The sequence below is a fragment of the Empidonax traillii genome, unplaced genomic scaffold, assembly GCF_003031625.1.
Source record: "Empidonax traillii isolate 1590-97213 ecotype Southwest subspecies unplaced genomic scaffold, ASM303162v1 scaffold35:size4298261, whole genome shotgun sequence".
Lineage (NCBI taxonomy): Eukaryota > Metazoa > Chordata > Aves > Passeriformes > Tyrannidae > Empidonax > Empidonax traillii.
In genome coordinates, this window is record NW_020955228.1 from 1,218,676 (window position 1) to 1,233,946 (window position 15,271).

General features: G+C 36.2%; 1 protein-coding gene across 6 annotated transcripts in view; it reads right to left on the reverse strand.

Annotated features, from left to right (window-relative positions):
- DGKB (diacylglycerol kinase beta) overlaps window positions 1-15,271 on the reverse strand; it is a 383,794-nt gene that overhangs the window by 242,194 nt on the left and 126,329 nt on the right. For all 6 annotated transcript variants that reach the window (XM_027877896.1, XM_027877901.1, XM_027877899.1 and 3 more), the window contains 5 exons: window positions 14,335-14,370; window positions 12,754-12,894; window positions 8,661-8,710; window positions 5,674-5,748; window positions 5,027-5,146 (listed from right to left, as the gene is read on the reverse strand). In XM_027877896.1, coding sequence (XP_027733697.1) covers window positions 5,027-5,146; window positions 5,674-5,748; window positions 8,661-8,710; window positions 12,754-12,894; window positions 14,335-14,370 — 422 coding nt within the window. The remainder of the gene's footprint in view (window positions 1-5,026; window positions 5,147-5,673; window positions 5,749-8,660; window positions 8,711-12,753; window positions 12,895-14,334; window positions 14,371-15,271) is intronic.

Sequence of the window (15,271 nt, forward strand, 5' to 3'; positions counted from 1 at the left end):
CAACCATGACATCTAGTGGCCAGTGGAGAGGAAGTAAAAACATTTCCCAAAACACGAGATTTCTTTAAACTCTAGCACTTAGGAACTTGCATTTTATACTTACGTTTTGTACAATCACTGACAGAGGTGGTAGTATTGATCTGTTACAGGAGGAGTGGGACCAAAATATCTACCATACCTTACAAGAGAAACCAAGTGTTTTTATCCTAACAGGGCACAATAATATTGTACAATTGAAGAACTCCTACCCAGGAGCAGAGTACAATGCAAATGGCTGACCAAACCTGTAGATGAGAGGCTCAGATTACAAAGGAAATTCTAAGCAGTGCTAGGAGAGTCAATAGGGTAACTCTCCACCTTCACTTACAGTGTTAATCTAAAATTAATGCAGAATGAAATAAAAAGGTCAGAAACTAAAGGTTTCTATTGTAGACAAGTAGAATAAATAGCCTAGTAGTCACTAGGGTGCAATAGGTCACTTCCCAAAAGTGTAATTACATACCAGGAGTACTGCAGGAATATCTCTGTCCAATTTGTTTTTGGATGGGAGACAAACTATTCCCTTAAGATGCAAAAATAAATTGGGAAAGTTGGTGAGGATTGTGAAAATTGAAGAATGAAGTGTTACCCTAGGCAAAAAATTCTACTTCATACACTTATTAAAAATTATACCACACAGGTAACTATTTCTTCTACAGTTAATATTTTCTTTTTATTCAAGAAATTCTCATTTTACATGAGAGAATTGCGTGAAAAAAAATCCACAAAACTTGAACAACTAAACATCAGATTAAGAATTATGGGTCTTAACAACAAATGTTTCAGTAGGTTCTGCACAGAACACATTCAGCCACCTCTAATTGGAAAAAGGATAGTCATCCAAGTACAAATGGATTATACATGTAAACAATCCCAAGGTCTTCTCTTCTAAAACAAATTGCCAAATAGATGTGTAGCACAGAACCCCTATAAAAAAAGGAACTAATTAAGTTCTTATTTAAATTCCTTATCCAAAATTGTTTTGTTTAGCAGATCAATTGCCTTGTAAAGCGCCGAAATTCGAATACATTGCTTCTATTCTGCAACATTTTCAGAGACAAAACTCAGTATTTATGAATTCTGCCTTCACAGCAATTTCAAAATCAAATCTTAGGAGGAAACAGAGGATAAAACCCAGAAGGATAAAGCAAACTGGGTATTTAGGCTGATTTCCTAGGGAAATGAGACCTTTCTATGGTCTTTGTCCCTTTATCTCCCTGACTCTAAACTGTGCCAGCAACTTAGAAATTAGTTTAGTAATCTCAAAGAAATTTGAAAGGGCACTGGAAATGTCATGAAAGTCTAGGAAAAAGGTGGGGGGGCAGGATAAGGAAGAAAGAGAGAGAGAGAGAGTGTGCACGTGCAGAAGGGAAATCAAGCAGACTTCCTTGTTACTCCTTTGACATGCTAACAGGTGGCTCCTCATACTTGTAGTAATAACCTAATGTTATCCTTACATATATTGGGATGACTGTTGAGGTCAGAGGGCAAAGATCACAAACCTGTGAGGCATTAGGTTATCTCAACACCACTGTTCATAAACACTAATTTGTTTATTCTTTTATTTTTATATAATATAGTTCCATACTTCACTTCACTTAAATGATCCTTTTTTTTTTTTCAATTATTGTAACTAAATCACCTAATACACTACATAATAAAAACTGATTGAAAGGCTTTAAATGTAATATAGAACTTTTATGATACCTGACCTTTCTGTACAGCTATTAAAGGAAACCAAGGATTAAGTAGAAACAGTGTAGCTGAAGGTATCGTGACGAATCTGCAGCTGAAATAAATTATCATAGCTTCACTGATATTAGCATAACAAATTACACCAGCTGAGAATTTTGTGTTATTCATACAAGCCCCGTACAAGAGTGAAGTATATTACAGTGTTAATGGACCCCACATCAAAACAAATTAAACATTTCACTGGTGTCATAATTTATTTAAATAAACTACAGTGATAATTCTTTGCCACTATCATACTAGACAAGCTCTAGAATTGATATCTTGGATTTAAAATTTTGTCGTTGCTGAGTTCAGCAAGAACCAAGGCATACTCAACTAAAGGTAAAAGAAGGTGGCAGATTTGCTTACAATTTTTTTGTTTGGTTTGGGGTGTTGTTTGTTTGTTTTTGCTTGCTTGATTTTGTGTGGTTTTGTTGTTTTTGTCAGGGTTTTTTTCTCTAATTTTCAATACGTGACAACTACCTGGACATGTCTAAGCAGCATAAGCCACTAGGTTATGCCTCTTGTTTTCATATACTAATCAGCTTGATGAAAACTTGAAGATATAACCACTTTACTATTTGATTAATGAATTCAAAAGATTTTTATCTAACTTTTTATTATCATAACTAAAAGGAGAAAGACAGTCAAAAAAAGCAGAGCCCTGGGAAGCTAGGTTTGCAAAATCTAACAACAGCATGTAAAAAAAATGACAGCGTCACACTAATGGGAATGATGCACTGGAGTGAAGTGCTTGGGTAATACATTAGATGCTCTAAAACAATTTAAACCATGCTATCAGTTTACACAGAATAATGATGGACAGGCATTAGAATTTTAACTTTATTGATTTCACTTTTCAGTGTTCTAAAATACGGTTTGATTTGATCATTTAGAACTGCATACAAACAGAAGGAGTAAATTTCTGCTTGTTTGAAGAAAAATATAAAAATTTTGCTTTTCTCTACATATTTTGCAAATGGTAAAAAATTCAGTCGTTTTAAACATCAAAAGAAAAATGGGAGCCCTTTTAAAGGGTGGCATCATATCCTAGTGAATCATTAGTAAATGACTAGCAAATTAGCTCATATGTAGGTAATGGACTTGATTCACAGTAAAGCAGAATATTAAAAAAGCATTAAATAATAAACTATGCTTATTGATCCAAAAATATAATAAAACTATATTTTACATGCTATTTTTCTACAACTGTACACCTATGTCTGTTAAATGCATCAAGTACTAGGGATACTCTTGATAAAAACACTGGCCCATGCTGATAGCAGGCTATAGAAATTTGATCACTATTTGTGCATTTTTTTTATTTCTATAGTAAAGCTACATGCAGCATGATAAATGTCTAATAACTAGTAAAAATAATCAAAAGGAGAATCTGTCTGATAACATAGCTTCTGTATAATAGCTTTTGCTTTAATATGAAAATAAACCTCTACAGAAGGATCTGCCTTAATTTATGCCATAATTGAAGGAGTTTCAAATTTAGAAAGAATGAAATGTAGACACTGAAAAATACTCCCAGAATGTCTGTCACAAAAGAAAAATCTGCACTGAAAATGACTATTAGTTATCTGCTATACTGATTGCTTGAGAGCATTTGGTGCCCTTTGTTTTTAGTAATTCTGTGGAAATAATGGAATTTGGCCTGACAAATATATCTTTGATGACAGGGAAGCAATTTAACATTTTTGTTACTCAGTCTCACGTACAGAGTTAGGGAATTAATATTTACAGTAATCCAAACACACTGAAATTCAGGTATTTTGCTTGTAATTTGATTATTAAGATTTTGCAAAACTTATAGATCTTCTGTTCAACAAACTGGTTTGTTACATATTTTCCTATACAGAGTCTCAGTCTGACCATTCTTTGTCTAAATAAAATACCATGGAGCAACTGCAGCAATCTAGATTTAGCTGAAGCCATAGGACTATATGGGGAAAATAAATATTATTTATTCACCTCAATATATGAAAATTAATTAAGAAAAGATGCAATGTTTTTCTTTTTTTCAAGTAATAGAAAAGCATTGAAACATATGCTTATATACATGTGTTCAAAATTAGCTCAGTTACAGGACAGCAGGTGGCACTGGCAACATGCCAGTCTTAAAACAGTTGCATTTAACTGGTAAAAAACTAATCATATTACATCTGTATTATCTTTAATGTGAAGTTGTAAATGTACGGAAACAAGTTCATTTTTCATAACACTCTATTCTTTGGTGTAAGTGATCTCTTTGGTTTTGCTACTTAGTATAGTTTATTAAGGTAGTTACAGAGATGGAATATCTTCACAGGTATGTATTATGACAGGACAAGAGCCAATAACTGCTGCTGAAGAATTTCCCTCTGCACGTAAGAACAAAAGCTCTTTCCCTTAAGAACAACTAACACAGGGAGAGTTTGCCCACAGGACCAGTGGATCTGCCTCACTGGAATTATTTAGGCTTGACAGGGCCCTGGATAACTTAATTCATGGCCCTCCCTTTAATAAGAGACTGGACCAGATGTCCAGAAGTTCTTTCCAATGCAGATTGTTCTGTGACTCAGTACGGTTCAGCCACAGAACCCACTACCATGCTGAGAACACCAGACACTGCTCCAAGTCAGCTGAAACATACACATGCACAGTAAGATATTCTTAACAAATAATATAAATATAATGGCCAGTCTTCACGAACAAAGAACCGGGGAAGGTCTTTCCACCTTCCAGCCTGCGCATTGGATTTTTTAGGTGAGACAGTGTGCGCAGAACTGAGCCCACCCTTTAATCCTGAGGTTCATCTGCCGGGGCCAAGCGAGCTTGGACAGTGGCAGCGAGGTCCTCAGGACGTAGATGGATTGCCTTACAGGGCTAACGAGCTCCATCTGCCTGGGGAGTGTCCTAACCGGGAATCGAACCCGGATCTCAGCGTTGATGATGCTGTGGTTTAGCCACTGCACCACCAGGGGCACTCTAACAAATAATACTACAGCTAGGAATTAACAACGTGCTGTTAGCAGGGCAAATTAATCAGCTTTTTACAGCTTCCAGCTCCAGAGCTAACTCATTTGGTGCAGCTTCAAACATGCTAATGGTAACTGCCTTTGAAGATGCACTTTTGCTCTTTGCATGTCCTTCAGCCCTACTAAAGAAAAGTAAAGCGAAATATTCTTTACAGAGGCCTTAGAGAAACTAACCTGAGGTCCACACGCATGCAAGCAGAGACTTGACACTGTTATTTAATACTTACATTCTCTAACCCAAGGAGAACCAAGAGTGGTATAGTTGTCATTCCTCCTTGGATCCACTCTTCTAGAGAAACAGTGCCATCATGATCATAGTCAATTTCTTCCATCATTTCATGAAGAATCTACACAGTTTAATGAAAAATCTCATAAATTCTAATTTTTTATTATTATATTCTAATATAGCAACTTCTTGCTAGAATATGAGCAGATCTCCAATTTCCTCATCCACATACAAAAAGTAAGGGAAATATTATTTGTATGGCAGCTGTAGTAAAATGAGTAAGGACAGTTCAGAAAATGAAGTGCCATATTCCTATTTACATTTTATTATCACCTAAAGATCCTAAACCAAGTTGGGTTCCCTGTGTACTTAGAGTTACTTTTAAGAAATTTTCATAGACAAACCAGTTGTGTTATAAAAGTTAATTAATACATACATAGAAAAAAACCCTTAAACTGTAGCAAGAATGTTTCACAGATTATATTCAATGAGCAAAATACTCATAAAAGCACTAATTGACAGTTCCACAGTGGAACACAAACTATTCTCATTTCTATCTTACTAACATATAGAATCACATGTTGACATGAAATATCAAAAAATGCCGTCTCTAGCAACATTAAAAAATTGTGATAAATGGATACTTACTGGACTCAGTTCAGTAATATCCCATTCAAGGTATTCTGCAACATGCATCATTTGAGCAATGATATTTTCCAGCTCCTAGAGATGAATGAAAAGTATGATATTTAATGCAATATTACAAAGAAAAATTCTACTGCAAAGCAACTTATAATTCAATTATATTGAATTCAGTGACACTGTTTCATCAATGTTCCTAATGAATTGTCCTTTACACAGGAAGCTGTCCACTTAGGTGAATCTGCTTCATGAGCAAAACATCAGGCATGGACTGTAAAGTACTCAGGGAGGTGAAATACATCCCCACAATTAAAGTAATTGAAAGTAGTCATAGAATCTTCTTTCCTAGTTAACTTTTGAGCACTGTTTTTACTATTTGATGTCCACGCTGTGATATAATGCTGTAAGAATCTTTCAATTCCAGCATTCTAACAAACTATTTTTTTGACAGCCATTGTATAATTCAAAGCTTTCCAATGGAAATAAGGCATAAAGCAGATGCTATAAACTAATACAAAGTTTTCTTACCATTATGGTGTTGCAATTTGCTTTGATCATGTATCACTATTGCTTTTCTGTACTCATATATTCAATTTTGTTTTGTAAACATTTCCAGTGCTTATCTAGGAGCATTCTGAATTCTCCTGTTGTCTTGGTTCCAGCCAAGACAGGATAAATTTTAGCCATAGCAGGAGAGGCATAGCTGGGACCTATGGAGGTTATTCTATACCACCTCAACTCATTGCTAGGAGCAGCAGAAAGGGAGTTTGTTCAGGGAAGAAAGAGTTCCTCCCAGTTGAGTACATATGGCCAGGGGAGCAGTAGGGTAATGCTAGTTCCAAGCTGGAGAGAGCAGTCAGGGTAGTGTGCCTGCAGTAAGGTCAGGTCAGGCTCTGTGGTGAGCATTTTGGATGTAACTTACTCTCCCTCTTTTGCACACCTTTTTTACTAATATTGTTGCTGGTATTACTATTTTTTTTTCTTTTATAATTGCTGTTTCCAGTAAATTGTTCTTATCTCAAACTGTGATCTTTATCTTTTGTCTCCAAGTCTCCTCTCCATTCTGCTGCAGGAGGGGGAGAGGGAGAGAGGGAAGAGGGGAGAGGAGCAACACTGTGGTTTGGAGAGTCTCAGTGGGAGCACTAAATTGGGGAGTACCATTCCTAAACCACAACAGCCTTACTTGGTGCTTAATGTGAGGCATGAAGGGTTGAGATAACAACAGATCTGCCCAGAACAGGCTGGAAACAAATCTGATCTAAGCATTTGCTGTATTAGGCACAGAGCCACTGGTCACAATGTTGCTTGGTTTGTTCACATGGGTGCAGTACCTAACCCTGTATATATATTCCTGTCTGTGCTCCTTGTGATGTTATTTTTCTGAGCAGGGAGGGATCAGGATTCCTTTGTTGATGTACTGTGGGATATCAATTTATGACATAACATCAAAGGCCACGAGGGCTGTTCAGGATGTGTATTCAGTGTTGCTCTCCTACTCATACCTTAGGCACTACCTTTCAGAGTCCATTAGGAATGACACCAAGTCTGTGGGGGCACAGGGGAAGGATGATTTTCCTCAGCTTTTCACACCGTTCTCCTCCTTCAGGCCTGCTACAACTGCATTTCAGAATTTTTAATTCCCTTTGGATGTTAAGGAAAACATGTTCTTTTTGCTAAGTCTGCCAGTTTTCCTCAGTGTGATCCATACCATGTTTAGAGTTAAGAGAGAGATTTTCAGGGAGGTTGTTCAGAGATCTGTCCTGGGCATGGATAGAGTCATGAGTGGCATTGAAGGTGAGAGAAAATGGGCCAGCTTTCAAAGGATTACTCTGTTCCAATGCTTTGGAAGTTCACCCCTTAACAACTACAGGACTCTGTTAAAGTGGCAGAATATTTTAAAGAAAAATGCTGTGACAGTTTTGGAGAGGCACAAAGTTACAAAGTGGACTTGTGCCTGGCTACTATTTATCAGACACTGCTGAATACTAGACAGCACCCTTGGGGAAGGAGGAGGAAAGTGGACCGACAGGCACTGTGGCCACTCAAAACTGCAGCTGAACCAGAGGAACTTGTGCTGGTAGCAGCTGTCCCTATACAGAAGAAATCCATGTCAAAAATCAGTTCACTTAGTGAGGGATGAAGAGGAAGCAGGGCCCTCAGAAAAAGAGGAACAAGGGCCAGAGATAATCACTCCATCCCTGTTCCAGGGTGAGCTGCGACATGTGAAAAGATTTCAGCCACCAGTATGTGTGTTATCATAAACTGGCCCGCAGGCAAAAATTTCCCTGTCACTATGGGAATCAGCTCCTCTTCTTTACCAATCCACTCTACGCTATCTTGCTTCCAGGAGATAAAAAAGAAGGGGTAAAAAAAAACAAACCAAAACAAAAACAGAACAAAACAAAACGCACTGCCAATAAAATACTGCTTTCTGTTAGGTAACAGAAAAAAATAGCTAATTTTTTTTTTTAATTATTTTTATATCTCTGATTTTTCTTCAAACACTTGGTTGGGCTACTCCTCAAAACTCTGCCTCAACATCGTTCCTCCATTCTTCATAACAGTGTGGAAGTTCTGACATCTCTCCACATAAATTCACTGTGTGACTCTCATACTTTCTCTTTTTAATGAAATCTTTACAAAGGGTGCTTTGAGATACACATCTCCCAGCAGCATAATAGAATTTTTGGAATTATATTAATGTGTCCCCTACAGTAATATGATGAAAAATCAGAAGACTATAGAATAGGACTCCATGACAGCAGTGTCAACATTTGAAAATTTATACAGTAGTAGAAGCAGCAGCTTACAGCTTACTGGAAAAGAAAACTCAAGATTTACTTTTTAAATTATTGATTTTTTATCGACTATAGTTTATACTGCTTCTAATAATTCAGGATAAATATAAGCTTGATTTGAATTAATGTATTTTTGTACAGGTATGCCATCATGACATACTCTTAGAATGCATTAAAATACACAAACAACATTACCGAACTATCCAGGTATCCATTCCCATCTGTATCATACAAGCGAAACATAACTGAAAAGAAAATAAAGAGAGAAGAAAACTTGGTTAAAAAACACAGTACATATCTTTTTTTTTTTTTTTCCAAACATGAAACAACTAAACCTGAGTTTCAAAGAAAGGACAAATATTAACATTTACTTTTAATGATCACTCTAACTGCAGACCCACCAAGTAAGTTGTATTATGTGAGAGGTTTACTCAGCAGCTACCCTGCCACAGTGTCTCCAACAAGACATATTAGCTGGACAGTGTAATTGCACCTTTTCCCCATAGTCACTCCAACAGCTAATTTGGTCTGTGAACATAATTTTGGTTGCTTCTAGAGATGATCTGTAGTCATGATGAGTAATCCCAAAAGGTCCTTCTCTGTCAATCTCACCAAATATTGGATAACATACAATTGGTCAGGCAAATATTGAAAAACCTGCCTAAGTTTTAACAATACTATCCTACTCCCTTGGTAGCAGCTATCACTATTCTGCTTTAGAAAGTATTTTCTGACCAACTAAATGATACAGATGATTAAAATTTTATGTATCTAATAATTCAAATCCAACAATAAACATTCCTCACAAACTGCCAGCATGGCTTCTCTGAGAACCTAAAACTTGCTTCATCAATTTGAAAATGTATTCCCAACATTTTGGGAAGTCACCCAGAAAAGGCGTACTTTGAGAATATCCCAAAAATATATACTTTCAAGATTATATCATGACTTGATTCCAGCCACAACAATGGGTAAGTCTACCACTACCAAGATATTTGAAAGCAGCTTCTTCAGCTGATCATATACTGCAGGAGACTGCAGAGCAGAAAGCAGCCTGAAGCTTTGGTAGGAAAGATTGTTAAAAGACTAAAGAGAAAATACAGAAGCCTGCATCTACCTCACTTATTTGTCCCTACTTACTTTCTGGGACAGTTTACCAGAGCTCTGAAATCTAAACACCTACCATCCCCTTCAAAAGTGCTAATTTTTTTAGCACTACAACAATTTTGTAGGGATGAAGAAGTCAACCCATGTAGAGGTGGTTATAGGACACTGTAATGCCTTCACTGACAACAAAACCCAAGCAATCTGCTTACAAACTGGTTTTGGAAACATAACATATGACCTATTTAACAGTGAAGAATCCCATCACACTGGATCCACAGCAAATGCTGTTACAGCAATAAATTCTGCAAGCAAAGTTTGTAACAGTCTTCAGGAAACACTACAGTGAGAAGTGAGAGGAAATTCTTAGCAATTAGAAAGTAAAATTCAGAAAGAATTTGATTATTTTTGGACTTAAAGCAAAACATATTTAACTGTTATATGGATTGGCTTGCTTCCCTTATATTCTCCATCTTGGGAATAAGTTGATCATCTAATTGTGGGGAAAAAAGGTAAGTACTACACTGCTCACTTCAATAATTTTTGCCACTACATTGCATTGCTCTTAAGAGCTGTAATACGAGATTGATGATGTTTACTGTAGTACATTGTTTAAAGCCACAAAGGCCCACTATTCATTAGTTACAGGCTAAAAAAACCTATAAAAATCTCTTTCTTTGCTTGGAGTTACATAGCAGAGATGCTTCAGTGTAAAACAACAGTTAATTCCAAAAGTCACCAGAGACTGGTGCTGCCCCCGCTAGTAAGCCTTCTACCAAAGCTCAGAGCTTGACAGCTAATATTATTTGGCAAAGGTACCATTAAGCATTCAGTTTCCATAGGGATGAATCACTGAATCACTCAGTGATAAAGTTCAAGTAATTTGGTTCTCTTTCCTCCCCCTCTGTGATTCTAATACAGTGGTTAAAGAATGTTTTACAGTTATCACGAAGGCAAGTTTCAGCATTTCCATGATCACTACCTACTCCACAGAAGTAGTGCTTACAACTTTTTTTTTCCCTTAACATGAATCAGTAGTTCTAATCAGACATTTAGAACCAGACAGTAGCATAATTATAACTGTTTCTCCTCAAAGCAAAACAAAATCTTTTCAATTACAAATGTATTGGGAAGTAAAAAGGCTCAATCTGTGCTCTTGGCTAGACTCTGAAAAACTATGCTACTGGTCTGGCATGCAATCTCTTTTCTATTCGTATACTGTTAAATATTCATGTTCTCACTGATTTACACACTCTAGGAGAAAAAAAAAAACAACAACAAAATGATAAAAACAAAGGAACAGAAGCTCTGATGCAAACTACAGAGCTCAATCTTCTTTTCCCATCCCCTTAACTGACAGCACTGACTGGCCAGTCTTCGCGAACGAAGAACCGGGGAAGGTTTTTACACCTTCCAGCCTGCGCATTGGATTTTTTAGGTGAGACACAGTGTGCGCGGAACTGAGCCCACCCTTTAATCCTGAGGTTCATCTGCCCGGGCCAAGCAAGCTTGGACGGTGGCAGCGAGGTCTTCAGGACGTAGATGGATTGCCTTACAGGGCTAACGAGCTCCATCTGCCCAGAGCCCCTGGTGGTCTAGTGGTTAAGGACGCGGCGCTGTCACCACCGAGGCCCGGGTTTGATTCCCGGTCAGGGCCCCTCCCCGGGCAACTCCAGAATAAGTAATTTTTTTTTTTTTCACTTCATTGTTGCAAATCTATAATTTACCTTCCAGCCACAGGACCTACTGCTATAAAGCTATTTCAACGAGTTAAATTATACCATTAATTCATAAGAAGAATTCAACTAAAATCAACAGGAAAGTCTGCATACTAATTTTACAGTATAAGCCAAAATTGAGATACTAAGAAGTGACAATATGTGGTATATTTTAAGTCTGTATGACAAAGTAAAAAATAAATCTATAAAAAAAATGTGCCCATAATTATACATGGTAAATGCAAACGACATTGAATACACAAACATGCGAGTACCATACACCTATTAGATCACGCTCTCTCCCTCCTAAATTATATATAGTCTTTTGCACATGGAGTTTCTATTGCAGGAAGTTCATGGAAAATTCCCTACTCTATTATGATCACCTGCTCCTCTGTCTTGCCTCCTTTTCATTGTACCAATTCCTGACACCAGGGGAGGCAACTAATCTCCGTTTCATGCTATGGTTTGTGCACTGAGCTCTTCAGAACTCTGATAAGGCTTGCATAACTTGCTACTGTGAAAGTTATTACACTGTAAGCTAAAATCAATCCTAGGAACTCAGTTTTTCTGCGCTTGTGTTCTGAATGCACATTCATGCATACATTCTCCTATTCTAATCATGTGGTACCAAACTGCTGTCACCAAATCTGGGGAATGGCTGTTTATAATCTTTGCTGAGGCAAAGGTATCAAGGATCTTACAGTACAAAGGTGCCATTGTAAGCTAACTACAGGTAATGAAACATCAAGATACTTCAACAAAATGTGGTCATGTAACCATGTAATGAATTTTTACTCTGACAGAAGCCCTACTGATCCCACAGATCTTCTATACAAACCAGATATGTATATTGAAATATATTTGATCTCAATGAGGACAATTTTCTCCATTCACAGATGAAACTCAAAATTATTTTTTAATAGGTAGAGGTGTTGTGCTTGATGGGCTCAGGCCCCTAATTAAAAAAAACAACATTTCTAACTTCCCATGTCAAACACTCATTCCCAACAGCGAGGCAGACTTGGATCATTCTTGGCTTTTCCATGTCCACTAACATTACAGAGCCCACAGCCTATACCAACAACTATTCTTTGGGTGAATTAGCTTGTTTAGTACAGATTATTCACCCTATCTATATATCTTCAAGTATCCTCATTATATCTCATCTGTTTTTCTCAGATCTGATGTTAATCAAGGGATGACAGTATAGAAAAGATTACTTTAACTACAGAATGTACAATCCTTACTCCTCATCTTAGCAAGAGCTAGATAGAGCAAATTTAGTTAAAATCTCATCAAATTAATACTATCAGCAAGATTAAAAAATAATGTCTGCAATAACTGTCACCTAGAACCATATTCTTATAATACAGCTGTCACAAAGCTGGTTCTTAAACTCAGAAACAGAACATTTGATGACTTGTGAAAATAAACATATAAAATTACTTTAAAAAAGAACATACATTCTAGCTTGTCTTCTGGTCTTCCTCTTTCTAGCAGTGACAAATAGCAAACAATATCTTTCAGCTGGATCATGTCTGGTAAATGTAAGTTGGCAGGAGTAGGAGGTCTGGATGTAGAGGTACCTTTGTTAAGTCTCAGACCTGGAAATAACCAATAGCCTTTGTTAGTCTTCACTACGATATGAGTAGAAAATGAAAACATAACTCTTACATACATGCATCTTTGTTTTATGTGAATCTCAGATTACTTCTTCATCCAAAATTCTAAACAATTTGATTTCATAGTTTATCCAGCAAAGGTAGATTTAAATGATAGAGAAGTTTTAAAGTATTGTACAAATAAAGCAAACTATCAAAATACCACCCCAATTATGGGAATGAGATAACCTTTTTTTTTCTGATGTCATTTGACTATTAACAAATTTGGTGAATAATTTTAATCTACTTCATTACATGTTAAGTATTAAAACAATCCCTGCCCAACTCGGTATCCACAGCCTTGTGCTTGCAGAATCTTCAATTTATTTATAGATTGACACCAACCACACTAATTGAAGACGTTTTAGTGTCAAACTCTGCTAATACCCAAGTGTGTTGTTATCCCAAAAACACAGCCAGATGTGTGTCAGTGCAGTACATACTTAAAACATGGAAGCCTCAGTGATAGACTATTGAGGAAATAAACACAGAATTTAAATATGTGCTCAGATATTATGATTAACAGCAATTCCAGTGCAACGCTTAGAATACAAGTCTCAAAACTGCCAAACTCCTTTCGTTTCAGGACAATGCTAGTGTGACCAGTCCTGTAGATATCACTGGAATCTGCAGGATCAAAATGGGAAAAACTGGGAAGGACAGCAGAACATGGAGAGAGCAGTAATAAAAACTTTCTTTACAAGTCTGCTACATTTCTCACTGATTTTAGAGGTGTTAAAGATGAAACTTGCAAAAGGATACACTGTTCTTAAAAATTTTTCTGTAACAGTACAAATTCATCATTGCACACATAACCTGCATATGTAATTTCTCTCATCCATTTGTCTTGAACAAGTTAATTACTTTAGCAAATGGAAACAGAATTTCGGTGCAGTTTTTTTCCCTGCCCTATTTTTATCTTGAAATACTTCATTGCAATCTGAAGACATCTTTAAAAGTCTACATGTTAAAAGGTATGTCTACATGTTAAAACAATACCTGTCTACACAGGTTAAAACAATAAAATTTGGTAAATAAGAGCAAATTCGCATTCAGAAAATGTATCTTGGAATCAAGTCCATGTTCATGGTTTCAGACAAATAATAAACCGAAAATGAACATTAAATGAATATAAATATTTAATAGGGCAGTGCTCTATTTAATCAGCTTAAGTCAGTTAAGTCAGAATAAAAAGTATTTCAAAACTTGGGATAATTCCTCTCAAAACTATACACCCAAATGAAAAGAAATAAAAATTTTAAGGAATCTTTTAACTTATCATCAGCTGCAAGGTACAGGTTAAATTATTACTTCTTAATCAGAGGTGGGAGGGGTTGATTGCAATGTTCTGCCTTACGGATGACCCACAGTGCTGCTGCTTACCTGGCATCTGTTTCCATCTCTCTTCAGACACCTTAACTGAAAATACAATTTATAAACAGACATGAGTGGACCAAAAGACAGTAAGTGGAAAATGAACACGTGCCAGAGAGACTGATAAACTCTACTACTTGTCTTGTCATCTTCTCTAGCTCTCATATATCTTTTCATTTTCTAGAAGAATGTCAAATGTTTCTGTCAAATTTATTTTGCAATAGCAGTCAAGTTTCTTTCACTATTAGCAACATTTAGAAACTACTAGATATCCTAAAACAAAGGTTTCTGTAATCACCATTTGCACATCAAAATGTACTAATGCACAGTTTTTCCCTTTAAATGTTACAAATTGTCAAGACACAACATTTAGTTTAAATCTCATACAAGTGAATTACAATATATAGAGTATATTTTCAAGCACAAATAACTCCTGCATGAGGTGAACTCAATTGCCTCTCATTGCTTTCATTTCTAAGCCAGTATCTTATTAGCTCATTTCTGAAGTCCTTAGTAACAGCAAAAGATGAAAACTAAAAACTGGGAAAAGTTAGTGCAGGAGAAAAAAATTTTAGGAAGTAGCACTAGAGTAAAAACTTAGCATACAGTTTAAACAACAACAATAATAAAAACTTTAATAATGATGTTACAATAATTATCATTATTATAATTTTATCACACGGAAGAATAAAATATATCAGAGAGAATTATAGTAAAAGTGAAGAAATTTGAGTATAGCCTATACTGGGCAGAATTTATCTGTAAATCTGGCAATGACCTAAAACCAGTTGTTATAATTTATACATATGAAGTGTCAAAACCATATAAATACAATACCAGAATGATAAAAGATGATTTTTTAAATACAACCTGTTAACTATGTAGGATTACTAACAACAGAATCACACCTAGACAATTAAAAGAAACAGCAGTAACTGGGCACAGA